The 25,414-nt window shown below is 41.4% G+C and overlaps 1 protein-coding gene across 1 annotated transcript; it reads left to right on the top strand.

Moving 5' to 3' along the window:
• The first annotated feature begins 221 nt into the window (after nt 1-221).
• On the top strand, nt 222-21,274 carry LOC119138076 (probable phospholipid-transporting ATPase IIA). Its single transcript, XM_037277824.1, has 28 exons — nt 222-400; nt 2,693-2,837; nt 4,002-4,115; nt 4,193-4,301; nt 6,450-6,508; nt 6,994-7,045; nt 8,324-8,418; nt 8,537-8,617; nt 8,887-8,962; nt 9,069-9,145; nt 9,272-9,432; nt 9,521-9,663; nt 9,823-9,935; nt 10,578-10,787; nt 12,176-12,337; nt 12,621-12,713; nt 13,172-13,255; nt 14,207-14,377; nt 14,771-14,869; nt 15,818-15,907; nt 15,987-16,131; nt 16,863-16,927; nt 17,348-17,503; nt 18,515-18,579; nt 18,657-18,765; nt 18,855-18,912; nt 19,314-19,517; nt 20,324-21,274. Exons 1-28 carry the CDS (start codon nt 333-335, stop codon nt 20,458-20,460), a joined length of 3,141 nt encoding a protein of 1,046 aa, XP_037133719.1. The 5' UTR covers nt 222-332; the 3' UTR covers nt 20,461-21,274.
• Nucleotides 21,275-25,414: the final 4,140 nt, after the last annotated feature.

The following is a 25,414-nucleotide window of genomic DNA, read 5'->3' as shown; positions in this document are numbered from 1 at the left end:
AAGAATGTTTCAACTTATTTTGCCCATTAACTACCCAATTAGATGTTCATCCCGTTTTGGGGTAAACATATATGCACACTCAAGTAATTGTAAACAACTATAATGAATACGGAGCTCAGAATCTGTCATCTTACAAAGTCTTGTTTTTTTCCTCCCCCATGTTCTGTTTATTGTCTCCCACCCGTTTTGTTTTTCCTCCCCCATTTTCTGCTTAGTGTGTCCCACCCCGGCTCTCTGACAGCGGCACGGTGCAAGTGACAGCCTCCACCCAGAGAGCCTCTGCTCGGAACCGCCCCAGCCAGGCTGCGTGCCCGTGGCGGCTGTTCTCCGGAATGACCGACAATATTCCCCTGCAGCCTGTCCGGCGGCCAAAGAGAAACAACAGCAAACACAGACATGGGTAAGGATTGTTGAAATGACACACGCGTTCATTTTGCCAGCCCTGTCGCTTTCATTTGCAGCCATCTTCATTGAAGACAAACGATTGCTTTGTGTTGTCAGCGGGGAGGGACAATGTACAAATTCCGGGTTGCTAAACGATTGGCAGTATAGATTATAGCTATGTTTTTAATACATATATCAGGTAAAGAGTGTTGTCCTAATGTGGCTGTTTAGCAGCTAGCTTTAGCTTTAGCTTATATAGCTTACATCCTTGTTCCGGGGAGAGCGTGCAGCAAGTGCACTTGAAGACGACGTCAATATTTGCCTTTTCGTCGCAGTGCAAACGCAACCCACATGCAGGCCCCGAGCAATGCTTTTTCCACTCAAAAAGTTTACTTATTAACATGATTGTACGCTAACTAATTTAAATGGATGACAGGCCTAGTGCAGATTGATGGAGAGGCTTTTGAAATGTCTCAAAGTGATGCCATCCATTGAACACAACCACCGTCAGATCATGACACTGAACGATGACATCAATAGAAAACAAATCTATATACTGAAGAGGGCTTCGATTTGCAATTATTGATGCATGTTTTCTATATCTTTTTAATACCTGCAATTTTTAAAATGACACATCCGTGACTTAAATACGAGACGCAGTCGCAAACTAATTGGCCATTTTCAATTTACCCAAGTTATTGTTTATTTTTCTACCCCCAGAAATGTCAACAGTGTAGTTAAAATACTCTTATTTACAAAATGTTGTTTTGTTTGTTTGTTTGTTTGTTTGAACGTATCTGCTTCCTGTCAGCAATTGGGGGAAATGACGTCATAATTGGATGGCAAAGGCAATGATGGGAATCATCTATAAACATTTTCCAAAAGATTATGGAAATGCTGCGGGGTTGAAACATTTCTCAATCGCATGATGACAGGAAATGAAACCTTATTACAAAACAAGGAATTCAATCACAGTTTTTTTGCGTCAGATGGACATCCAATGATGATGTCAAATCCAAAATTGCTTGAATTTCTTTTTTTTTTTTTTTTTTTAACACAATTTATTTTCAAAAGAGTAATTTAAAGGAACCATGGAGCGGGAATGGTCAAATCTTGACTTACAAGCTCAATTTCTTATTTTCATTTGCATTCATTCAAATTAGACATACAAAGATAGTAATACAAATCTCTGAATTCACATTACAGGGTTTTTAAGAAAAGACAAAAGGACAAAGAAAAGAGGGATTCTCTTGTTTGCTATGATACTCGCTGACTTGAATCCAGTGCAGGTAGCATTGATGTCATATATATGATACACAGAATCTTTTGTGCTATTTTGAACAGCATATCATTCCTAGATATTTTGTTTGGATTCAAAATTAGGTTTCACAGTATTTTTTTTTGTCCTGGGTTTATAACTCACAGTGTCGTTATTAATTAATCACAGGGTCACTGAGTTCATTCGTATGGAATGTTGGCCTGGTTTGAACTTTAGGAGTGGTCACCCATTTCCTGATGAAACCACCGTTTTTTTTCTCTTTATGGACATGCAGTTGAACAATCTGTGTGGTTTATGTTTGTGGCCACACATTAACTCGAGATGTGACGGCGAATACATTAGGAGCAATTCTTAAGTTGAAACACATCCACACAAGTACATTTTTCTCGACTACAATTTTTCTAAAAGTATTTTTGAAATAAAACACACACCAGAAGAAGCATGTCTGTGTCATAAGCAAAGCAAATATTATTTATTGCCGTTCTGTTGTGTTATGTCATTACCGTATGCTTTTTAAAGAACAATATTAAATAGTGCCATATTGTTATTTTGGAGAACAGATGAACGGAATTTAAATTCATTTCAGTGAGGAGGGATGATTTGAGATAAAAAAGTTTTGAGTTACAAGCTTGGTCACAGAACGAATTAAACATCTATCAAGGCGCCACCGTAGGTGGCTGTCGGCTTTTTGCCTGTGGTGGACTCAAAACAGCGTTCAAATGGAGGAAGTCATGCTTTAAAACTGAATACAAAGAAGTGTTACGAAACATTGATGTAGATGCTATGCAAAACGAGAATGTACAAAAAAGACAAAGTCGCCATTAAGGGCGTGGGGTGAGTGTTTTGTGAATTAGCTGTAAAACTGCATATTTAAATCAATTTAGTGCTTATCAGTGTCTTTAAATATTTAAAATTGATTTTTTTTGGTGTCTTGAATGAATTAAAATCTACTATTTGTGGCTGGGTTTGTATCATCTTGTGTCAGTTGAATTGTTGGCAGGTTATTTTTAACTTCCCCCTTTGTTTCAGGTGCTGCCCGTGGTCCAAATGTTGTGGCATGTGCGATTTCCGTCCCCGCACGGTGTGGCTCGGCCATCCAGAAAAGCGGGAGCAGAGGTACCCCCGGAATGTCATCAACAACCAGAAGTACAACTTCTTCACTTTCCTGCCAGGGGTTAGTTTCACTCAAAGGTCACCATTCTATTTCACTTCCCAACAACCACATATATAATTCAGAAGTCGGACGATTATTTGTATCGCACAACAACAAACCAGCTCAGGAGGCCACCTTGTCTCCTATTATCAAATAACTAATATATATGTAAGTTTACAAGATTTTGGATTCTCATGTTGCGTGTTTGCATTTAAGCCAGTTATTAAGTGCAGCAAATGGGACTATGACTTTGCAAATGTTACATCCCATTTGTCTGCATGTTTATTTGACGTGAGCCTAAGGATGGGGGGTTGCTGTCCTGTTTTCACTTCTGATTGTTTTGTGTTTTGCATGAACATTTGCTTTCTAATCAGTTGTCTTCGGATAGGATCTTCAGTAGGTTGGTGAAAGTCGTTATTGTTTGTCAAACAAAAGAGCAGATGGCTTTTGCAATGCAAAGTGGAACTTTTTAAGTTTGTTGTTGTGTGTCTTAGCATTTGGTCTCTTTGCCTGCACCCAGCTTTAGTAATCTCTCACATTGGTGGCAATGGAATTGAATGAGGTTGTAACTTGAGTGTTAAATGTGACTATGATACTGGTTAAGGCTGCTGCTCTCGTTCCTAGACAGGAAGTGACACATTTTTGTAGTCTGCTCCGGGCATTTCTGAGACTTGCATACAGTTGAATCTCAGGACACAATTCATTTCAGTAAGATGTTTTAGGTATTGAAATGATTTAATGTCTACATCTGTAAATGGTCGTCTTATCCTTTCTGACCACCACCAAACATTTATACACGAGTGTGAGGGGCACTGTATTTTCCCCGGCAGAAATTCACACTTTTTTTTTTACTAGTTACAAATGCACGTGGGGCTATTGCATCAATAAATTACTACATCAATGGTAGACAGCCACCTCCTTAAAAGAAGCAACTGTACAGTACCAGATGTATCAGCCTTGGCTCCTGTTCTAAACCTTCTGCCCTCTAGTGGCTCTTATTGTAACAGCAACTCTCCCTGACCACAAGTTGCCGGTATTTTCACCAAATCAGATGGAAATCCCTGTTCAGTATTCCCATGAGGATGTTCAGACTGGATTGTAAATTGAAAGTCACCCTAAATAGCGTACTTCATTGTCTCGTTATCTTATTAGGATTTTGTGTCTCTCTGTCTTCTCCCCCAACAGGTGCTTTTCAATCAGTTCAAGTACTTCTTCAACTTGTACTTCTTGCTGCTGGCCTGCTCTCAGTTTGTGGAGGAGCTACGCTTGGGTGACCTCTACACCTACTGGGTCCCTTTGGTATGCGGCCTTTCGCAAACTCTGTTAGTCAATAAGTCACCTTTCTGACGATGTGATTCTTTAATTTCATTTAACAGGGTCTGGTCTTGACCATCACCATCATGCGAGAGGCCGTTGATGAAATAAGATGCTATATTCGAGATAAAGAGGTGAACTCGCAGATCTACAGCAAGCTTTCAATGAGAGGTAAGCATGGGATGCCCTTAAAGTCAGGTCGCGTAGGATTGGGAAATTAATCAATTGTCAAATTTCAAAGTGTCAAGACCTGTTTTTCCCAATTTATTTTCCATCCATCCATCCATTTTCTGAACCGCTTAGTCCCCACGGGGGTCGCGGGAGTGCTGGAGCCTATCCCAGCCGTCAACGGGCAGTAGGCGGGGGACACCCTGAACCGGTTGCCAGCCGATCGCAGGGCACACAGAGACAAACAACCATCTGCACTCGCACTCACACCTAGGGACAATTTGGAGTCTTCAATCGGCCTACCAAGCATGTTTTTGGGATGTGGGAGGAAACCGGAGTGCCCGGAGAAAACCCACGCGGGCCCGGGGAGAACATGCAAACTCCACACAGGGAGGGCCGGAGGTGGAATCGAACCCGCGCCCTCCTAACTGTGAGGCGGACGTGCTACCCAGTGCGCCACCGTGCCGCCCCCCAATTTATTTTTTCCCCCAAAATTTCTTTTAACAAAATCTCCGGATCTCGTTTATCCATCTTCAATATTTTTACTTATTGGAGAAAAAAACATGGAGATGTTTCACATATAGGCAAAACCCACAATGCATTGCTATCATCCACAGAATGAGGATATACTTTTTCACTTTAAAGACATTTTGAGCATTTATTGATTTGTTCTCAAGCTGATTTCAGTACTTCCAATTGGTCATTACTGCAATAAAAATAAAGTGAGTGTGTCTGAACACATGTGGGGAAATGGTCATGTCCTCTGCTTCTGACATCAGTCTGATGTTGCAAAATTGCATTAAAACCATCAGAAAATAAGTATCAAATTACTATTGACTTTTTTTTTTTCTTCATACATCTTTTTTAAGTCCAGAACTACAAAAGCTTCTGGTGTTATCATATCTTATGTTTTCTTACAGACAAGCATATATATTTTTTTCATTTTTATCAACCACTCTACTTAAGTGTTTTCTTGACATTCAATATCTTCCATTGTAATGCTGGAGAAGGCAGCTAATTCTCATTTGACCAATCACAGGATAGCAGAATGTCAAGCTCCACCCCCCTGCAAGCTTACTAATGCGTTGCATACCACAATGACTAAGTCAGACTTAAGATTTGGACGGTTAGGTTCATATGTATATTTTGGATCACTTAACAAAATAAACAAGTGTACAGAAACATACTACAATGAAATAATAAACAATAAAATAAGTATTTTCAGATGTTTGCATTGGTATTTAAACCAAAATGTCCAAATGGAGGCTTTGAAGTTTGCTTTCAAATACACAGTAAAGGTTTAGAAGATAGTTCCACAGGAACTTATGACAGATTCCGGAGAGTAATATTGCTCATGTTTGCAGCCATGTTGCCACCTTTCCCACATTTCAACATCTATTAAATGTAGAGGAGTGGCCCCGTTGAAGCTTACTGGCTCTGAGGGGAAACGGTGTGTAATTCAAAGCAGAGACATAAAATGAGTATACAAGGCCATGATATGAAGTGTGAGCAACAATAAAATAAAAATAAAAAGCAAAAGACCTTTTGTGGTTTCCATCACTCTGCCACTTTGATGTGGCAGCTTGTTTTAGCCGTAAACCTAATGACCGCCCGCTTCCACGATAGCGGCCCCCTGTACACACTTGTTTTGCTCCAGTATCCAAAATGTGGACGACACGTTGCCATCACAACTTCTTTATACTTACAATCACAATTATTTTAAGTTCTGATTTAATGCAATTTTTTGCACGTCTTAGCAGAAACGCCGTCGTCACAATGGGACAAAGAAGAACTGTGAATTCCCATGAACCCCGACGCATAGTGATATTATATGTGCCTTAATGTCTTGCATATGCATTGGCCGGAGGTCACGGCAGAGGTCAGGGGTCAGTGATCTCCTCCAAACAAATTTGCCTGTTAATTCCAAATGGAATGAGAGAGAAAGGCTCAACTCCCCCAGCATTCCTTCAGATCTGCATGGAAAATTACTTCCCCCAAACGTCAGCGTGCGGGAAAGCAACTGGCACTCCTACAATTGATATTTGAGATATTTTTGCTGTTTACTCTAAACCATATTTTAATGATAGAAACATTTGACGTGTTTGATGGTTTTACCTTTAATGTTTCCTGTATTTTTCTCTTCCCTGTTAGGCACAGCAAAGATCAAAAGCAGCAACATTCAAGTGGGGGATCTTATAATAGTGGAAAAGGTTTGTTGAAAATGCTTCCGCACGGCAAGAATGGAAAAATCTCCCACGTAATGCTTATCAATTGATCCAAGCAAATTGATGTACATTTTGACTTCATTTTTAGGTCTGCTCAGTATATCTAGTCGCTTTCCATTAAAATTAAAAGTGTGGCTATGGCAGCTCCATTGAGGTGTTTTGCACACGAAATATGAGAGGCGTACTTCAGTTTCCAACGAAGAGCGTCTTTCTGAATGACTGGCCGAAGGAAAGGTCACACATGTCGCCCGCCATATTCCGTCTACATGTCCGACTGATTTAATATTACATCTTGGAGAATATGCTTCTGTGATCCAGAAGAACCGTGTTGAGATTTTGCGTCTATGTTACTAATGTGCCACATGCGACGTGATGATTTAAACATTTTAAGAGCAGAAGGAGGGTGGGTGGGGTGAAGGAGCAGGAAGTGATGTTGGAAGTGATGTTTTTCTTTCTGCCTCTCTTTGTAGAACCAGCGTGTTCCTGCTGACATGATCTTTTTAAGGACCTCAGAGAGAAATGGTAAACATCTGCTGGTCATTCATCCAGATCTGGCTGGGGAAATGACTTGTTTAAAAAAGGCGCTGAGGTGCAGGGATTAGCCCTGAGCCTGGACAGGAAGTCCTATAATGCCTAAATTGTAATTGGGTCCAGTACTATACTATCAGTCAAAGCTGGCGTGGTTGGAGGCAGGGGGCTGGGGTTGCTGCTTCCAGTTATACATTCACGTGAGGTAGACCAAACATTGACCTCTCCTCCTCACGCTAGTCTTGCAAATGAAATTGTGCAAACCCAATCAAAACTGGAATAATTTCCAGACAGTGGAACTAAGTTGTAACACAATACATTCCAGGGCCACGGTTGATGGAAATCCTTCAGATTTAGATACGTTCCCAAAATTGTGTAAATGGGGATGAGCTGGTCCTTGATCAAACTTATCATAACTTAAACACACTTAACGAACTACACGAACAGGCACTTTTAGACAATACAGTACAATACATATTTATTTAGTGTTTTCATGCAGCTTATATATTTTTTTTTTATACTGGTGCTTCTGTTCTGACTTTTATCTCTGAATACCCATGGACCCACTTAGTCTTATCTTTTTGGAATGTTTGCCATAAGAATGCCAAAGAAAAACCTAACACGTTTATATTTTGCGCTCCTATGAAATTTGGGCGGTATTGCTGAGGCTACTCTTTTTAAAAATAATAATTTGCAAGAAAGCCAAAAAATAAGACTGCTATCTTTCTGTCTACCTAAACGTTAAAGGTTCCACGACACAAAAGCACCTCATTTGACTGATCACGTGGATTAAGTTTGACTAATGCAACAACAACATATGTGTCTTTAATTTTGTCCAAGGTTGCATGTTGTTATGACTTTATGGCCAGGAAAACGAATACAGCCGATTTGTTTTCCTGGAAATAGTGTGCGGGTATCTCCCTTCCATGTGGACGCCATTAGGTCTATTATGAAGATCCCGAGTCAGGACTGGGCTGTTTTTTTGTGCCACATGACTCAAGTGACTAAATTTGGTGGCAGGGTGTCAGGTTTCTGTCCCACTAGTTACTGTGGCCAAACCTAGTCAGCAAAACTCCCAGTGTTTAAAAAAAAAACAAAAAAAAAACAGCCACACATTGTTTCTTACAGATGGCTGCTCTAATAGACTTTGTGTCACTTGTTTTGGCTCACAGATCATGAATTGAGATGTCACTTCTTGACACTTGTCTGTTGTCACCCCCGAGTGGTGGAAGTGTTTCTATGGGGCATAAGCTTTTGTCTTCTCTCGCTCAGGCTCCTGCTTCCTTCGCACTGATCAACTGGATGGGGAGACAGACTGGAAGCTGCGCCTCCCTGTGGCATGCACGCAGAGGCTGCCGACCGCCTCAGTGAGTACATGAACAGTGATGGACCAAAATCCCCGCGCTCCAAAACTGTGTAAAAGTCATGCAAACTATAGCGTTAATTAACATGAATGTCCAACTCCTAAATAACGTTGTCTTGTAGGACCTTCTACAGATTCGATCCTACGTATACGCAGAAGAGCCAAACATCGACATCCATAACTTTATTGGAACTTTCACCAGGGTGTGTGCAAAATTATCTGGTCCTAAGAAGCAAACAGGTTTAGATTTGTGTTAACTCATGATGTGTTACTTCATCAGTGAAATGTTCTGTTTAACACCTTGTCCTTATTACCAGTAAATATAAACTTAATAATCATTATTATAGCTATAATAAGTTACTATGATTTAAATAACTTAATTATTTTTTTTAGTCTTTATTGAACAAAAATACTTGGTGGAAACATGACTTAAAAAATGTAAGAACCTTCCTCAACATCTCATCTTTTACAGGAAGATGGTGACCCTCCCATCAACGAAAGCCTCAGCATTGAGAATACTCTATGGGCCAGCACAGTGGTTGCCTCAGGTAAGCTACCGAAAGATGTGAAAGTAGGTGCTGAGCGGTTTGGTTTGGAAGAATGATCTTTATCTTAGCATTGGTTATTAGAATGACTGTGGTTCCCGTGTGACAGGCACGGTAGTGGGGCTTGTTATCTATACCGGCAAGGAGCTGCGTAGCGTTATGAACACATCCAACCCAAGGCACAAGGTAGGTTTGCTGAAACCAGGCATGCAAATGACGGTCTTGTATGTGTTGAACATAAAAATTGTTGCATATTGCACTTGGAAATTGAATCGCGACATTTAATTGGGCTATTTGTGGTGTTCATGTCAGGTGGGCTTGTTTGACCTGGAAGTGAACTGCCTGACTAAGATCCTGTTTGGGGCATTGGTGGTAGTGTCTCTGGTCATGGTGGCCCTGCAGCACTTTGCGGGACGCTGGTACCTGCAAATCCTGCGCTTCCTACTCCTCTTTTCCAACATCGTGCCCATCAGGTGGGACATGAAACCCTCCACATTGTGGCGCTGCAGTTATGCTATACATGTGGCTTTATTTCATTGTGTACTCTCTTTTCTTCTATAGTTTGCGGGTCAATCTGGATATGGGAAAGATGGTCTTCAGTTGGATGATCAAAAAGGACTCCAAGATACCCGGCACGGTGGTGAGAGCCAGCACCATACCCGAACAGCTGGGCCGCATCTCCTACCTGCTGACTGACAAAACAGGTTGGATAGGAGAAGAAATGCTCATTTAAATCAGATCAGCATCAGTGAGAAAAATTGAAGCAGAAACCTTACTGATCACACATTTTATGCTTTCTTCAGGTCCACGTTTAGTAGAATTTTTGTGACTGATTTGAATGACTGTGACTATTTGAATGGCAGGAACGCTCACTCAAAATGAGATGGTGTTTCGCCGCCTCCACCTCGGGACAGTGGCATACGGGATGGACTCCATGGATGAAGTGCAGAGCCATGTGTTCAGTGCCTACACACAGGTGCAAAACATGGAAAGGGACAGAACATTATCGCTTGACTATCAGGAGCCATCAGAGAATGAGGACGCACTTTTTTTTTTTTTTTTTTTTAAAGCAACAACAATTTGTGATTGTTTGTACCCCTCAATTCTTCCTGACCTCTGATCATATGCTTTGTCCCCCTTGACACGAGAGGTTAGTGAAGCAGGAAACAGGATTAACCCAAAAGCCATGCGCTGCCCCAACGTGTTAAATGACATTGCCATTAACCTCTGCAACGTGCGAATGGCTAATAATAGAAAGGCCTCAGTGCAAAAGCATAGTTCATGAAAAACATGGCTAGTTAGTTGAAAACATGTGCGTATTCTTGTGTAGCGCACTGACTCCAATGATTACATTTGGACTTTTTGAGTTGCGTGATGGCCTGAGTGAGAGAATGAGTGAAACGATTGATTTATTTATTTTTTTAATCAAACGGGCTGTAAAGATAAACATTGCATATTTAATAAAACCAACAAACCATCATTGATATGAAATTTTAAGCCACCAAATTGCCTCTTTAAACTCAATCAGTCCAAAATCAATAAATGGTGCCCATCTCTTGGTTGCATATATCATGATAATCTCATCTGTCCTCATCTGTGGCCTGTGTGTGCTCCTCAGCCCACTCATGACTTTCCGGCCTCCAGGACCCCCGCGGCCACAAAAGTTCGTAAGACCATCAGCAGTAGAGTTCACGAGGCGGTGAAAGCCATCGCGTTAGTGCACAACGTGACTCCGACATACGAGTCCAACGGCGTGACGGACCAGGCCGAGGCAGAGCAGCACTATGAAGACACCTGCAGGGTGTACCAGGCCGCCAGCCCCGATGAGGTACTAACCTGAGACACGATCCCATCTGTTCTAGTGAATTTTCTTTACATCCTGTGAAGATGTCTATCCTCTGATGTGCAAAGTCATGACGTTGACTCCAGATTTGACCACTTGTAAGGAGATTCCACTGTATGCGTCATTTCATTGTGTCCCCCTCAGAAAAGAAAAGCACACAGGTTGAGCCAGGAGTTGGATGTTCTCACACATCCAGCCATGCTGAGTGATTTGCTTGCATTTTTCCCCACATTAATTTTATAACACCATCAGACGATCCCAACCTGGACCGTTCTGTGTTTGTCGCCGTGGCTTTTCCACTCGGCTGCTTTCCTCCTCGAAGTGTCATCCCACATTTATGTCCTCCATGGTGAGCATTCTTTGAACACCAGGAAGTGACCTGCTGAATTCAACGTGATCCACATCCTGCAGCGTAAATGCGGATTTCCTTTATGTGCTCCCCAGCCTCTTGCACTTATCCCCTTTTGGGTTTCCTTTGAGCACATATTTCACGGGTCACTGCTTTTGTCATTGTAAAAGCCCGCCTACATTTGTTGTTTGAAGGAAATGACACCACTCGACTCTTTGTATGTGACGTTAATGAGCAATTTGTAGTATGAAGCGCATTCCAGAACTCGGCAAGTTAAACTGGTTTCCCTGCTGCCGAAGGGAAGTCTTAATATAGTGCCAATTTACATTTTTGACTGTTGGATGTACATTTTAACTCTGGCAGTTTGGTGCTGCTCATTTTAGGAGTACTGGTCAATGATGTCGCTTTCTTGGCCGTGTGCTTTAACTGTTTAGATGACATCGTCACCGAAGAACTTATGATAATTTTTTTTACATTCGCTTGCATTAAAGTTTGGGTGAGAACGTTCAATAGATGTTTCTCATCGTTAAGTATCGTCGTACAGGGATTTTTTATTATTATAGCCTCTGACCGTCTAACTCAAATAGCGTTAATTGTGTATATTGTCACTTGTGTTGTTTTCTGCTGCTCTATGTATTTGACTACTCTGCCATTCGGCCTGTCAGACATTGGTTGATGGATTAGTTGTTTGATGCAACTTCTGGTTTGCAAGTTGTGGTCTAATTAATCTCCCCTATTTTCTCTCTGAAATGCTCTTCAGTAATGGAAGTAGTTGGCCTCCTCTATCCTTGAGACACTGCCAAACATTATTTTAATGACAAAAACATCCCTGAAGTTTCAATAATCAATAACGTTAAGTGCTCCAAATGCTCCAGACATTGATTAATGCTGAATGTGACCAAAATATCAAAGAGCCTCTTCAGGCTGTAATGGAGCTTTGATGTGACACAATGGCATTCAGATCAATAGTCAGTCTTCTGTCAGTCCAACCTCAAGCAGGGTCTTTTCCATTTGCTGTCTGCAGGTGTCGCTGGTGCAGTGGACAGAGAGCGTTGGCCTCACGCTGGTGGGGAGAGATCAGTCCTCCATGCAACTCAGGACCCCTACTGGCCAAATAATGAATTTCAGCATCCTGCAAATTTTCCCCTTCACCTATGAGAGCAAGAGGATGGGCATCATCGTGCGAGTGAGTGCCAATATACTTGTTGTTGTTCCATGAATGTTTCCTGAATGCAAGTTCAGAAACAGACCAAGGTTTTACTGTCAGTTTAGGCTGTGTTTGTTGCTAGGCGACACATTGGGGCGGGTTTAAGAAGAAAATACATGACAGATTAATTTGATGACTTACTGCTTTTGACGGCTCAAACGCAGGAGGCACATGCATTTCACAACATATTAAACTCGCCAACTGGAAAAACACATTTCAGTGGGTACTCATAAAATTAAACATCATAATAATTCAATTGCAGGATGAATCGACTGGAGAAATCACGTTCTACATGAAGGGTGCTGATGTGGTGATGGCTGGTATCGTCCAGTATAATGATTGGCTGGAAGAAGAGGTAGTCAGTTTTTTTTTTTTTGGACATTCTTTTTTTTCACATCAAATAGCTTAGTGTAGTACATATTTTTTTCCTAGCGCAGCATTACAAGAAAATTACTCAAATTGATGTTTTAATCAATAGTAATGTGCGCTTTACTGTTTTTGTAGAAATGGTAAATTATAAAATATATAGATAGCAATAGCCATCATTCTTGGGTTTTAAAATGTAATTTAAAGCGTCAGAATTTGCATAATGGATTAATATTCATTACATAAACATTGAAAAATGTTTCAGAATTACCAATGCTGGTCATTTAGGGCAGCTGTGGCATAAAATTTGGGGTGGGGGTTTCATGAATTTGATCATCTGACATCACAGCTGTAAGGTTGGTTAAATTTATTTTGGGGGGGGGGGGGTTCTCTGTACTTGAAATGAAATTGGAAAAGAGTGTTTGATACCTCCTGATTGTTTTGTAGTGCGGGAACATGGCGAGAGAAGGTCTGCGAGTCCTGGTTGTCTCCAAGAAGTCCCTAACTGAGGAGCAGTATCAAGATTTTGAGGTACATTTGTGAGTGTGAAACACTGATTCCCTGCAGTTATTGATTAGTTTAATCGTTATTTTACTTATTTTTGTGGGTCCAAAGCTAGCCTCACAGTTGCTTTCCATTTCAAGCCTAGTTTTAAAAACCACATAGTTTAAAATGGCAAACTACAGCATCAATTTGACCATTTATTTACATTCCAAGGGAATTTCTGAGCCAACAATAGTGCATGTCCTTAGCGCAAGTTTACTTGCCTGACCTTTTTTGTTCTACTCGTACATAGCGATGGGGCACATGATGTGCTTGTGTGAATTGACACTCCAGAACCTGCTTTTCAAAAGTTTATGCCCCCAAAATGTGAACATAATGTACAACACAACAAAGATGAATCGTTTTCTTTTGAACCGGTTGCCATGAGAACAGCAGCACGAAAAGTTTCATATTTTTGTCTCGATGTTCAGTCCTAATAAATACGATTGTTGCTGGGTGATTAGATTAACCTTTGAACCCCCTAGTGACCCCACATCCCACTCATTGTTCGAGAAGGGTGGGGTCGCTCCCCCGCAGGCTTGAGTTACTGAACTGTATAATTGTGTGTTTGAGCTGGTGGGCAACAGTGAGTCACAAACACACGCACACACACTTTGTATTTCCTGTATGAGTCACCAGCGGATTGTTTTTGCGTTATCTCATTGGTGAGTGACCACGGAGCCACGGCGGCAACAAGAGGGCCGTCAATTCGCATTGAAGTGGCTTTGGAAGCAGCTTGAAAGAGCAAACATGTCGCTTATTTAATTATAACTGAAATATTTGGAATGTTTTTTTTTCAGTTCAGCCAACTGTCTGCATGTGGTTTTTTATGCATCTCATCTGCTCATATTTCTGACATTCTCTTTTCTACTGCAGCTACCAGGAAAAAAAAAAATCACTTTATCCGACTCAATCTGTCTTCCCCGTGACTCCCTTCAGGCACGCTACGTCCAGGCCAAGCTCAGCGTGCACGACCGCTCCCTTAAGGTTGCCACGGTGATTGAAAGTCTGGAAATGGAGATGGAGCTCCTGTGTTTGACTGGTGTGGAGGACCAGCTGCAGGCCGACGTCAGGCCCACCTTGGAGATCCTTCGCAATGCGGGCATCAAGGTGGACAACATTTCTATATAAAACGACAAATCAAAACACGAGTGGCCTTGATGAGGTTTTTAAAAATATACATTAATCATGAAATTACCATGAATGTCTTTTTTAATATGCAATGGAAATGTAAAATATGTAAAATAACAAATTGTCCAAATCGGCGCTAATGTTCCTTCTCCCATACCAGCACGGATGTAATATTTTTTCTCAGTCACTCATTCAATATTGAAATGTTTAACATTTTTGTGGTCCTGAATGCGCTTCACCACATACATGCTATGTTCTTTTTAAACATCATTATCATACATTGAAACAATGTGTTGCTATTGACCCACTTTTATGGTTTGTCTGTCAATACATGACGTATTGATGCAAACATGTTATTTGCTTCCTGCAAAGGTTTGGATGCTGACAGGAGACAAGCTGGAAACGGCCACATGCACCGCCAAGAATGCCCACCTGATTACCCGCAATCAGGACATCCACATCTTCAGACCAGTAAGTGTGGAGATTCCTCTAGCGGGGTGGGTCACCCTCGGTCAGACGTCAACCCTCGGCCCCCCCTCCTAGGCCCGTTAGCGAGTGCTCGGTCGCTTGAGCAGGCCCAGCCAGCATCCACAAAGCATCAATCACTTCCCACTGGTGAACGCATCCAAGCCACTGTCAAGGAGAGCAAATTGAAGGAGAGAACGAGCAAAACGCTCCCGCCGGGAACACGCCGAGGCCTCGTTTCCTAATTTGTTTTTCAGCTTTTTGGCTTTGATGGTCCCCTCGCAACGCAATGCCTGGCACCGAGCCACCTCCGAGAGAGGGCCGCCCACTTAAGGTTAGCGTTTGCGTACAACCGTGCTTACTGGAAGAGAATAACAATGGTTGGCACGCCTTGAAAACCTGAGCCCCAGTGGACACTGTGGGAGTGCTGACTGGGCCTGCCACACGCACATCTGGATTAGTTTCCTGGTCGCCACCAAAGGCCTGATGCGCGCTGACGTCTGAGAAGTCAGCGGCTGGCGGATGTTCTGGCCTTAACGTAACTCTTCATGACAGATTAACTCCACGGGCTGTCAGGGATGAATTTGAGCTCGTCTTCGGTCTCATTTGGAAGCTGACACAGTTTCCTCAGTCTCACTGGCCGAAATCCAGGTTGCGAAGCTGTAAATTTGAAACCGGAATGGAGTCCAGAGAATTTGTTAATGGGGCTCGTGCAAACGTTGTGATTTGACTGAAGAAGCAGAAGCTGATAGACTATTATAAATCTTACATAAACCAGTCTTAATTAAAAAAAAAAAAAAAGGTAAAAATACACAAAATTGGAAATTCTCCAGACTGACTGCCCATAGCTAACAATAAACCAGTTAATGAGAAGGCATGTTGGGTACACCAGCAACTTTTTGTGTATGTGTGCGCTCAAGCACAGTTGTTAATGGCTGTTGCCTCAAATGACAGGTGACCACACGAGGAGAGGCCCATCTGGAACTTAACGCCTTCAGGAGGAAACACGACTGCGCTCTGGTGATATCAGGGGACTCGCTCGAGGTAATCTAAGGTCTTGTAATCAAGCGAACACAACAAGACAACGTGGTAACGTTTCTGACGACGCAAACCTATGCTGCAGGTTTGTCTCAAATACTACGAATACGAGTTCATGGAGCTGGCATGTCAGTGTCCCGCCGTGGTATGCTGCCGCTGCGCTCCTACCCAGAAGGCTCAGATCATCCGGCTGCTGCAGGAGCGGACGGGCAAGCTCACCTGTGCTGTCGGTGCGTAGCAAACACAACTGGACAAGCTGATATGATCTCGCATCCATTATTTTTATTTGGTTTTTCTTAATTTTCATGATCAAAGGCGTACCAAACTAATAGATTTGTGCCATGCTACTTTTGGGCTTCCTTTCAAGCACAGTGGTCAAATTGACAGATCTGGTATTTCCATTTAGAGAATAAAATGGTCATTTATTTTATTATGACAACTGACATCACATGTATTGTGCAAACACTGCCTACAGCGCAGACGTGGCAGATGTAAAATATAAATACTTGAGGGATTTAGTTGTATTCATGAAGTAGAATACGACCTGCTTTGGGATTGAACACTTTAAAGAAACGTTTTAGTCGAATAATCTAATGCAATTTTATTTTTGTTAGCGTATTAAAAAAACATTTTTCCCCGATTACTGTTCGTTAACCAACTATTTTTATTTATTTGTTTCTCATTTGGTGATTAACATTAACAACATCATCAATATCACACAAGTAGGATTGATGGTCATTGTTTTCTAAAGTAAAAGATGTTTGCAAATGTCTTCATTTGTCTAAGCACAAAAGATAAATCCGTCTGCTTTCATGAAGGACTAGAGAAATCAGAGAATTATTCATTTGAGACATGGATGGGTTCTGATCTCAAATTAAGGGCGTGCCTTGAGCAGCAGCCGCCGTATTGGAGCTCCGTCGATGTGAATCCTGACACCTCTATGGCTCTTGTTTTTTCTTAGGGGACGGAGGAAACGATGTCAGCATGATCCAGGAAGCCGACTGTGGCGTGGGAGTGGAGGGAAAAGTGAGACTCTTAGCGAGCAAACCTCTCTCAAAGTTCGCCTTTCCTGTCAATATCCCTTTCGCGTTCACATAATGTGAAGTCATGTCCACTCACATTTTCACGTTGTCTGTGTGCAAGATTTATTTTACATGCAAAGAAGTGGCAGACTAAATACCAGAAACCCGACAGTACTCCTATTATCCAATATTTTTTTTCTGGTAAAAATCTCTTAACAGCAGTGTTCTGAATTGCACCCATGTTTTTTTGTACACAGAATTTGTACATCTCATTGCTCTGAGCTGCAACAAGTCTGACTTTTTATGTGTGTGTTTTTGTTGACTGTTTCATGAGCACAAAAACAATCATTGTTTTAGAGTACTTGGCGGCGCCTCTGGTAGACAAAGTCCTCACTGGCCTACTTGTGTTCCTTGTGTTTGACAGGAAGGCAAACAGGCCTCATTGGCCGCAGACTTCTCTGTGACTCAGTTCAAACATTTGGGTCGTCTCCTGATGGTTCACGGACGAAACAGCTACAAGCGCTCGGCAGCCCTCAGCCAGTTTGTCATCCATAGGAGCCTTTGCATTAGCACCATGCAGGTATCAGCCATCTTTGAAAGACCACAATTGGCGTTTTGGTCCTTTTTTTTCCCCCCCCTTTTAGTTCTGATACACTTCACTAATGCACTCATTCATTCATACATCTGTAGCACTTGTATTTGGGGTCAGCGATGAGCTGGGTCCAGTCATAGCTGACTTTGAGCGAGTGAGCTTTACTATGTGTTGTAATTTATACCTATGATATTTCAGAAGAAAAATTCCACCTGTTACTGAAACTAACCCTTAATTCACTTATTACACTATATTGCTAAATATATTACAAATTAGTAGTAGTAGTATAAAAACCTGATGTCCTTGAGGGAAAAAAATAATAACCGTCTAGAAAAGTTTACGTACAACTCTGATTTAAAAAAAAAAACAAAAAAAAAACATAATTATTTCAAATGACTCAAATGTGTTTTACACAGATATATTCTTCAGCCAAAAATGAGAGAAAGTAACGCAATCATACCCAAGAGTAAGCATCCGATGTGGGGCAGGAAGGCGTGGTCATGAGTCAGAGCACCCCCACAGCACCACTACCGTGTTCCAGTCCAACCTTGGGGCCGCCACGGAGGGCGAGCCTATGACTCACTGCCTCAAGTGGGAGTGTGTGTTTGGGGGGGGGGGGTTCTCCTCCACATGTCTGGACAAGCACAACCACAGCTGGGAGCAGCCCTGCGTGGCACTTGACAGCTCAATGCTGCATCAGCCATGCCAACCCCGCACGCCAAAATTAGTTGCTTGGCGGTGCTGCAATTCAGTCAAGAATGTTCACGTGGAAGATTCAGCCTCTTGACCAGTTGCTGGCATAACTGGCCACGCAGGCACATTACAGTGTTTTGGGTTGTTGTCGTGTAGCTTATTGCTGTTATGCTGCACATAGATGCCTTTCAATGTGGTTTTAATTATGTGAAGTAGATCGAGTTACTTTGTATATGAAATGTGTTGTATAAATAAAAGTGCATGCCTTTGCTATGTCTTCAACAACTTCTCTCTTCTGTTGCGCAGGCCGTCTTCTCATCGGTCTTCTATTTTGCTTCAGTGCCGCTCTACCAAGGATTCCTTATTATTGGGTGAGCGCACATGTTGCCGCCATGTTTCCTTCTGCCAAAGTGACAACACGTACCAATAAATGTTGCACATGTTTCAGCTACTCGTCCATCTACACAATGTTCCCCGTCTTCTCCCTGGTGTTGGACAAAGACGTCAAGTCCGAGGTGGCCATGTTATATCCCGAGTTATACAAAGACCTGTTGAAGGTATTTAACAAATGTTTGCACAAATGTAATATTTATGATAATACCAAAACCAGTGTGTAAATATTTTGCAATTGTTTTTCTTTTTACAGGGCAGACCGCTGTCCTTTAAGACTTTTCTAATATGGGTTTTAATAAGCATTTATCAAGGTAAGAACTCACTTTGTCAAATCTTAAAATATTGTTTTCATAATATTTTTGCTAAATGCCGTGGACCATTCAAACTCAATTCTACAAGTTTCTTGGAATTTTGTTTTTGTACAAGTTTGGTTTTATTTCTGCGCTTGATAAATTGGAAATAGAATTAGTCGGTAAACATTTGCCATCTTTTAATACTGCACACATTTTAACCCCATTTTTGGTTGTCAGGTTGCTAAACCTTGCGACAATATACATTACATTGCGTCGCTTAGCTTAGCCTCTTTTTGAATTGAATTAATTTTTGTTGGCAGAAAAAGTCATGGTAAATATTTGTATGAGAAAAAGGTTCTGGATCCAAAATGTTCCAAAACAATCAAATGAAAACCACATGTACTTTCTGGTGCTCGCAGGCAGCATCATCATGTACGGGGCCCTGCTGCTCTTCGAATCCGAGTTTGTCCACATTGTGGCCATCTCCTTCACGTCACTCATCCTCACTGAGCTGCTGATGGTGGCGCTGACCATCCAGACGTGGCACTGGCTCATGATGGTTGCCGAACTCCTCAGCTTGGCCTGTTACGTGGCGTCGCTCGTCTTTCTGCATGACTTTATCGGTGAGATGCCTCCAGTGCGCTCAAGTGTATTTCATGACGTGGAAACAGAACTTGCGATCTGCTTTGACTTTGTATTCACACTCATACACACACATTAAGATTGATTATATTAGCATGATTCATTTTTGAGCTTTTTCAGAAAACAAGAATCGTTTTAAAACAACAAATCGAATGGTAAATTGGTGGACTTTTTTTTTTACATTCATACATATATGCGAGATGGTGTGCTGTCCCTGCAGTAATGTTACCAAGGTGTTTCAAACACACGACCACAATAGTTGGTTCCTGATGAGTGGACACGCTGAGTAACACCCAAAATGTTACTAGCCTTTATTTTAGACTATATGTGGGCTGTGGAGCTCCGTTTTGAGCCTGAGATCTCCACCACTGCAAGTCATGGCTGGCATGCGGTCAAGTGTACCCTTTATTTATTTTTTTCGGAACACGTTTCTTCATTTAGGTGCATAGGAATAGATTTTAAAGGTTGGCCTTCATGCTCCGTTTCGGTTAGCCATTGTGCTAACCGAGGAGTTTTTTTTTTTCCCCCTTTTGTTGGATGGATGGATTAAGCTAAACACATTGACATTTTGAGGATGGGCGGTCTAAATCTACTTCTACCCATAGCAAATCATGGAAATATATAGTATTCCAGAATGGAAAGGTGAGCAATAACGCAACCCTTCCTACATGCTCAAAAGGAATCAAATGGTTTACGCGTTAATGATAATATTTTAAGGGGTTTCTAGTATCATATCTGTGTGCAGAGGGAAAATGGCCAATCCTCATCGTTCTTTCTTGTTTTTCAGATGTGTACTTCATAACCACACCGTCGTTCCTGTGGAAGGTGACGTCCATCACGCTGGTCAGCTGCCTGCCCCTCTACATCCTCAAGTACCTGCGTAGGCGCTTCTCCCCGCCCAGCTACTCAAAGCTCACCACCTAGAGGGGGCACCACCACCTGACGGATGTCCGCTATCGTCAAAGCAATGCAGATCGACATCATGTGACATGGGCACATTTAACAGCAACGTCAAATCAAAAGTTCTAAACAATTGTGGGTGTTTTGCCTCTATATAATAAATACGACACGTCTTGCTAATTTATTCATGCACATAATGTTTCTTTAAAAAGAAAAAAAAAGGAACAGTTAGAAGCAGCACTAGTTTTATTGCTTAACTCGAGACTTGATTCACACTCTGCAAACTGTGACTTCTAAATGCAGTTCAGAATTATACACTTGCAAAGCAATTGAGTGGCCATAAAAGTCACGTTTGTTTATGCGTCAAGCAGTGGAGGCGGCCGATGTCAGCAAGCCCGCAGCATCTGGAGCTAAACTGGTCCCAACGTCTTTCTATGCTGCCCCCGCACCATGGTTATTTTGGCCACCTTTCATGTGGTACTGACCTAAACCCATAACAAAAAAGTAGCCCTTTTACTGGCTTCAACAAGAAGGGATAACGACATTAAATACTGTATGTTGTTAATATTGTCAATATATTTATTTGCTTACCTTCTCTGTGTTCCCTTGGATCTTATTGTGACCTACTGTGATTTATGTTATTATTTGAGAACAAAACATTATTTATTGCTTCCATTAAATTGAAAAGCATGATGATGTGCTTGTAAATAACTTTTTATTTTTATGTATTAACCTTTTTTTTTTTTTTTTTATGCCACCCTGTAGTCTGAAAGGGACAAGCCAAACAAAAATGTGTTATTGTGCTGATGGTAAATAAATTTCCTGCTTTGTTATTTTGGGATGACGTTTGACTTCCATGCTATCTGGTGTATTACAAGAAGAGCATCCAAGCACAAGCACAAGATGTAATCTGGCTCCAAAATCATGGTGAGTGTGCAATTGTTTTAACTTTTAATATCCTGCCATAAAGATGTTTTTTTTCTATTCTTATGACAGTTCACAAACCTTCAGCAATCATCCCTCTCCACTCAAGTAATTGACCTTAAATGGTGAGTACTTTTGTTTTTCTATCATATTTTTTACTTACGACTATTATGAGTGTCAGAATTATGGATTGTTTGTGCAGTTTCTAAAAAAAATCCAAACAATCAGTGTCTCCAATATCATTGTTAATAATATATCAATGAAGACCAATCAGAGATTTAAATTTAGCAAGATGTAGAAGATTGCGTGCTTCCAACTTGCAGTAACAGTTTGGGGAAGGCCCTTGTCTTTAGGTCCTGAAGGTCTGCTGGAATGTTTGGTGTGGAAGAACAAACTCCAAAGGCTTGTAGAAGAGTTATTGGAGTAGAGCCCTCCTTCAGTCATCATCATAAGTCGCTACTGAGCTCACACATGATGAGAAATTCCCACAGGCCCGCTCCAAAATTGTGTAGAAAGTCCTCCCCGGGGAGTGGAAACTTCAGAGCAGCACACGGGGGGACGCTTTGTCCAAGATGTTGTAGGCAAAGTGTGGACTTGCACGAGTTGCTTGTTGCGTAACATCCAGGCAGGCAAATGAAGCAGGTTGATTCGTTTCATCTCTGGGGCCTCGAGTCAAGACACGAGTGAGTTTTCCATCCGTCTCGGAAACATTCCCAGTGGAAGAGAACAAGCCGATGTACCGCAAACTGTCCCGTGGTCGTGACTGGAGTTCCTACGGATGATAGCATGGAAATATGTTGGAGTTGGACCTAATGCCCAAACTGTTTTTATTCAAATCACATTTTATTTCTACTATTGTGGCCAATGGTGTCTCTTTAGCCGAGAAGGTTTCTGCTGCCATAAATCACAATAGTGTTGATTAAAGTGGTAGGAAACAATTGGCTTCTTTTGTAGTCATGAAGGGTCATTTTAAGCCACTGTGCTGAATACCAAATTGGCTATATTCGAGTAGGTTGTTGGTCTTTATGTGCGACTGTGGTCTCCGGGGCAATGATGTGTTGTTCTCTTGATTACAGTCAAGTGTAGCATACACATGAGGGTCCTAATGATTACTTACTGGTTAAGAGGCTTGGATAATTTTTGTGTTGTTACTGGTATGAACTTGCCAGTACCATATCGTTAGCAGGACAGGCTAATATCGGGATAAAAAAAAAAAAAGAATACAGTGAAACCATCATGTATTGTCACATTTGCAGTTTAATCTGGATATTCGCTTGAAAAACTTTAAATTTTTAGTGTGCTCTTTTTTATCATTCTGTAATCAGAAACAGCTTTATTGCCCAAGTTTGTGCATGCCAAACAGGGAATTTGACTTTGGTTGATCTCAGACCTGATTGTCCGTTGCAGTCTGTGCTTGTCTTGTTTTGTGGTCGATCCAAACCAGGCAGTGATGGAGGTGCAGAGGATAGACTGGATGATGGCAGTGTAGAAGGTCTTCAGCAGCTCCTGTGGCAGGTCGCAGTTGTAATTGTAATTGTAAAGGGTGCATGCTTGCAAACTTTGGGATCAAGCAACAGAATACATCCTGGAGTTTCTATTCATAACTGAATACCCAGAACCATTAGCAAAAACCTACAGATCTTTCGGACTATAAATGCACAAAAGACTTGTGAATGTGATTCACTGGGAGTGTAATCTTTAATTAGGTTGTCCCATGTTGTTTTGACAACCAAATACCTTTTTGCTTTCTTACCAAGATAACGTGTCAAAGTTATGAAATAGTCGCAGATGGAGGTGGAAACCTGGAGCTATTCTCTTAAAAGGGGGGGTTATTGTGCTCCAAAGAAGGAAAATCCACAAGCAAGCTTGCCACTTTTCCACTGGAAGCACAGACACTTGAATTCTTTTGGCCGACATGTGAAGATCGATCAGAATCTAGTTACATAAGCAGGCGGGTTCCATCAGGACGTATGGAGTTTCCATGTTGATGGAACATCTGACCTCACACACTTTGGAAAAAAAAAAAAAGAGGAGGAAAATGTTCTCAGAGGATCTCAAGTTGTGGCAGGAAGGAAATAAGATTCCTTCTTGTACCAGGACATGCCAGCGCAACAAGCTTGGGATTGCCTTTTTGACATGTCATGACCACTGAACAAAGACTATCAACACGACTTGAAGCTCAGTGTCCAGCTTAAGGGATTTAGGGTACGTTAACAGGACAACTGAATCCAAACGGGAAGTCTTGACTTTCAGTTTTGAAAAGTTTCATGTGCAGAGAACAATGTCAAGCCTGTAGTTGGTGATGTCACTTCAAAAAATAAAACACTACACATAGGTTCTCCCAAGTCTCAAATCCTAATTTTACTATCATCCATTAATGTGTACACCCCGCTCCAGAAGTGTTAGAACTGTAAGGCCGATTCGGATGTTTTCGCGTTGGACTGAATACATTTGGTTTTGTCATGAAAAATTGAATGTGCAAAAAGAGATCAGCATTCATCTATTATTTTCAGGTATTTACATTTGGATCTGATGCGCAATTGAACCCATCTGTTTTTCATACAAGCAAAAGCATTTGAATAGCTGACTGTTGGCTCCTCATCTTGATTCTGCAAAGAATAAATTGCACTGAATGTCTACGCTCAGTTTCAGATTTGACTTTTACCTGAATAGATGACATATATGCTTGCTTGATTTGTAACCAACATTAAAATTTTAGGAATCGTAAAGATGAAAGAAATTCAAAAACATGTAAGCGTCCTGAAAATACAATAAATTGCGAGTATATTAAGTCACAGACAGTGAAGAGAATCTGGGCGCTACAAGGAAAGAGCTTTACATCAATTGATAAAGACATCAGCAAGTAAAAGTCATGACTATACATTTAGCAAAAGTACAGATGCTAAAGATGCTAACATGAAAAGAATGCAAAAGTCTCCATAGCCAGAAGGAGGACTGGAGTGAAATTTGCCAAAACTATTAAACGATAGCTTTTTTTTAGCCAAATTGCAATGTCTAGATTGAATACTCCTTTGTCCAACCGTTATTGGAAAAATCACTATTTTGTTAATATTAGAAAACTAATTTTTACAACAAATACATAGTACCCATTCATCATGCGCATGGCATGTAAGATGTGGGCCAAATGACCCAAATGGAAGCAAGGTTTCCTTTTTCCGCTTGTACTTCCTGCGAAATAATTCCATAAGACATGATTTCCGTATCCTATTCTCACTGATTGGCTTTAAGATCCGAGTTCCACATGTTTACACTATAGGAAAAGTCAAAGAGGGCAATGCAGTAACCCAGACAAGTCGACCTCAGTTTGAGTGAGTTTTACAGTGATGGAAAGTGGCACACGAGTTTGGAAAAACCGGGTTCTTTGAGACAGGGTTTAAGAAGAAGAAAAAAAAAAAAAAGCGGAAGTGCAAAGTCGGGTGTCTGGACACCAGCAGTTTTCCTCTCTTAAGCGTGTGCCGTATTCATTTAGTCATGCATGCATAGTGGAAGTTGTATAACAGTGGCCTAGTAAATGTGGTGGACAAGTTCATGTTGGTTGTTTGGTCAAGAAAGTTCATTTCTGAAGGAAAAGTCCGTTTTTTATTTAAAACAACCATTTTGAGGAAGTTTGTGTTGACGTGATTCATTTTTGTTTTTTCAGTGACAGTTTTGGACCAAACACTCATTATTGGAATTTGAAGTGGCTGTGTGGGACTGTCTGGCACTGACAGAGACAATCTATGATGATGTAGGCCAACAAGTCTGAGTAGGCCCAACAAGGATGTAACTAGCACTTCCTAGTAGCTCGAAGTAATCAGGCTAATTTGGACCATGCCTATGTCGACTGTCAAATCACCATCTACTCAAGAAAATTAGGCTGCACCCTGTCTAATTCTGACCGACTAAATATCACTTGAGCCAAGCAATACTCAAGCAGCTCGAGTCATACCTGACCTAACTAGCAGGCTCAGAGATGAACCAAAAGCTAATGATGCCAGATTATTTCTGAGTCGGACTCACAATGTCTGGCTAGGACTAGTTAGTAATAACCAGA

Source organism: Syngnathus acus, chromosome 2 (genome assembly GCF_901709675.1).
Source record: "Syngnathus acus chromosome 2, fSynAcu1.2, whole genome shotgun sequence".
Classification (NCBI taxonomy): Eukaryota; Metazoa; Chordata; class Actinopteri; order Syngnathiformes; family Syngnathidae; genus Syngnathus; species Syngnathus acus.
This window is presented reverse-complemented; position numbering and strand designations above follow the sequence as displayed.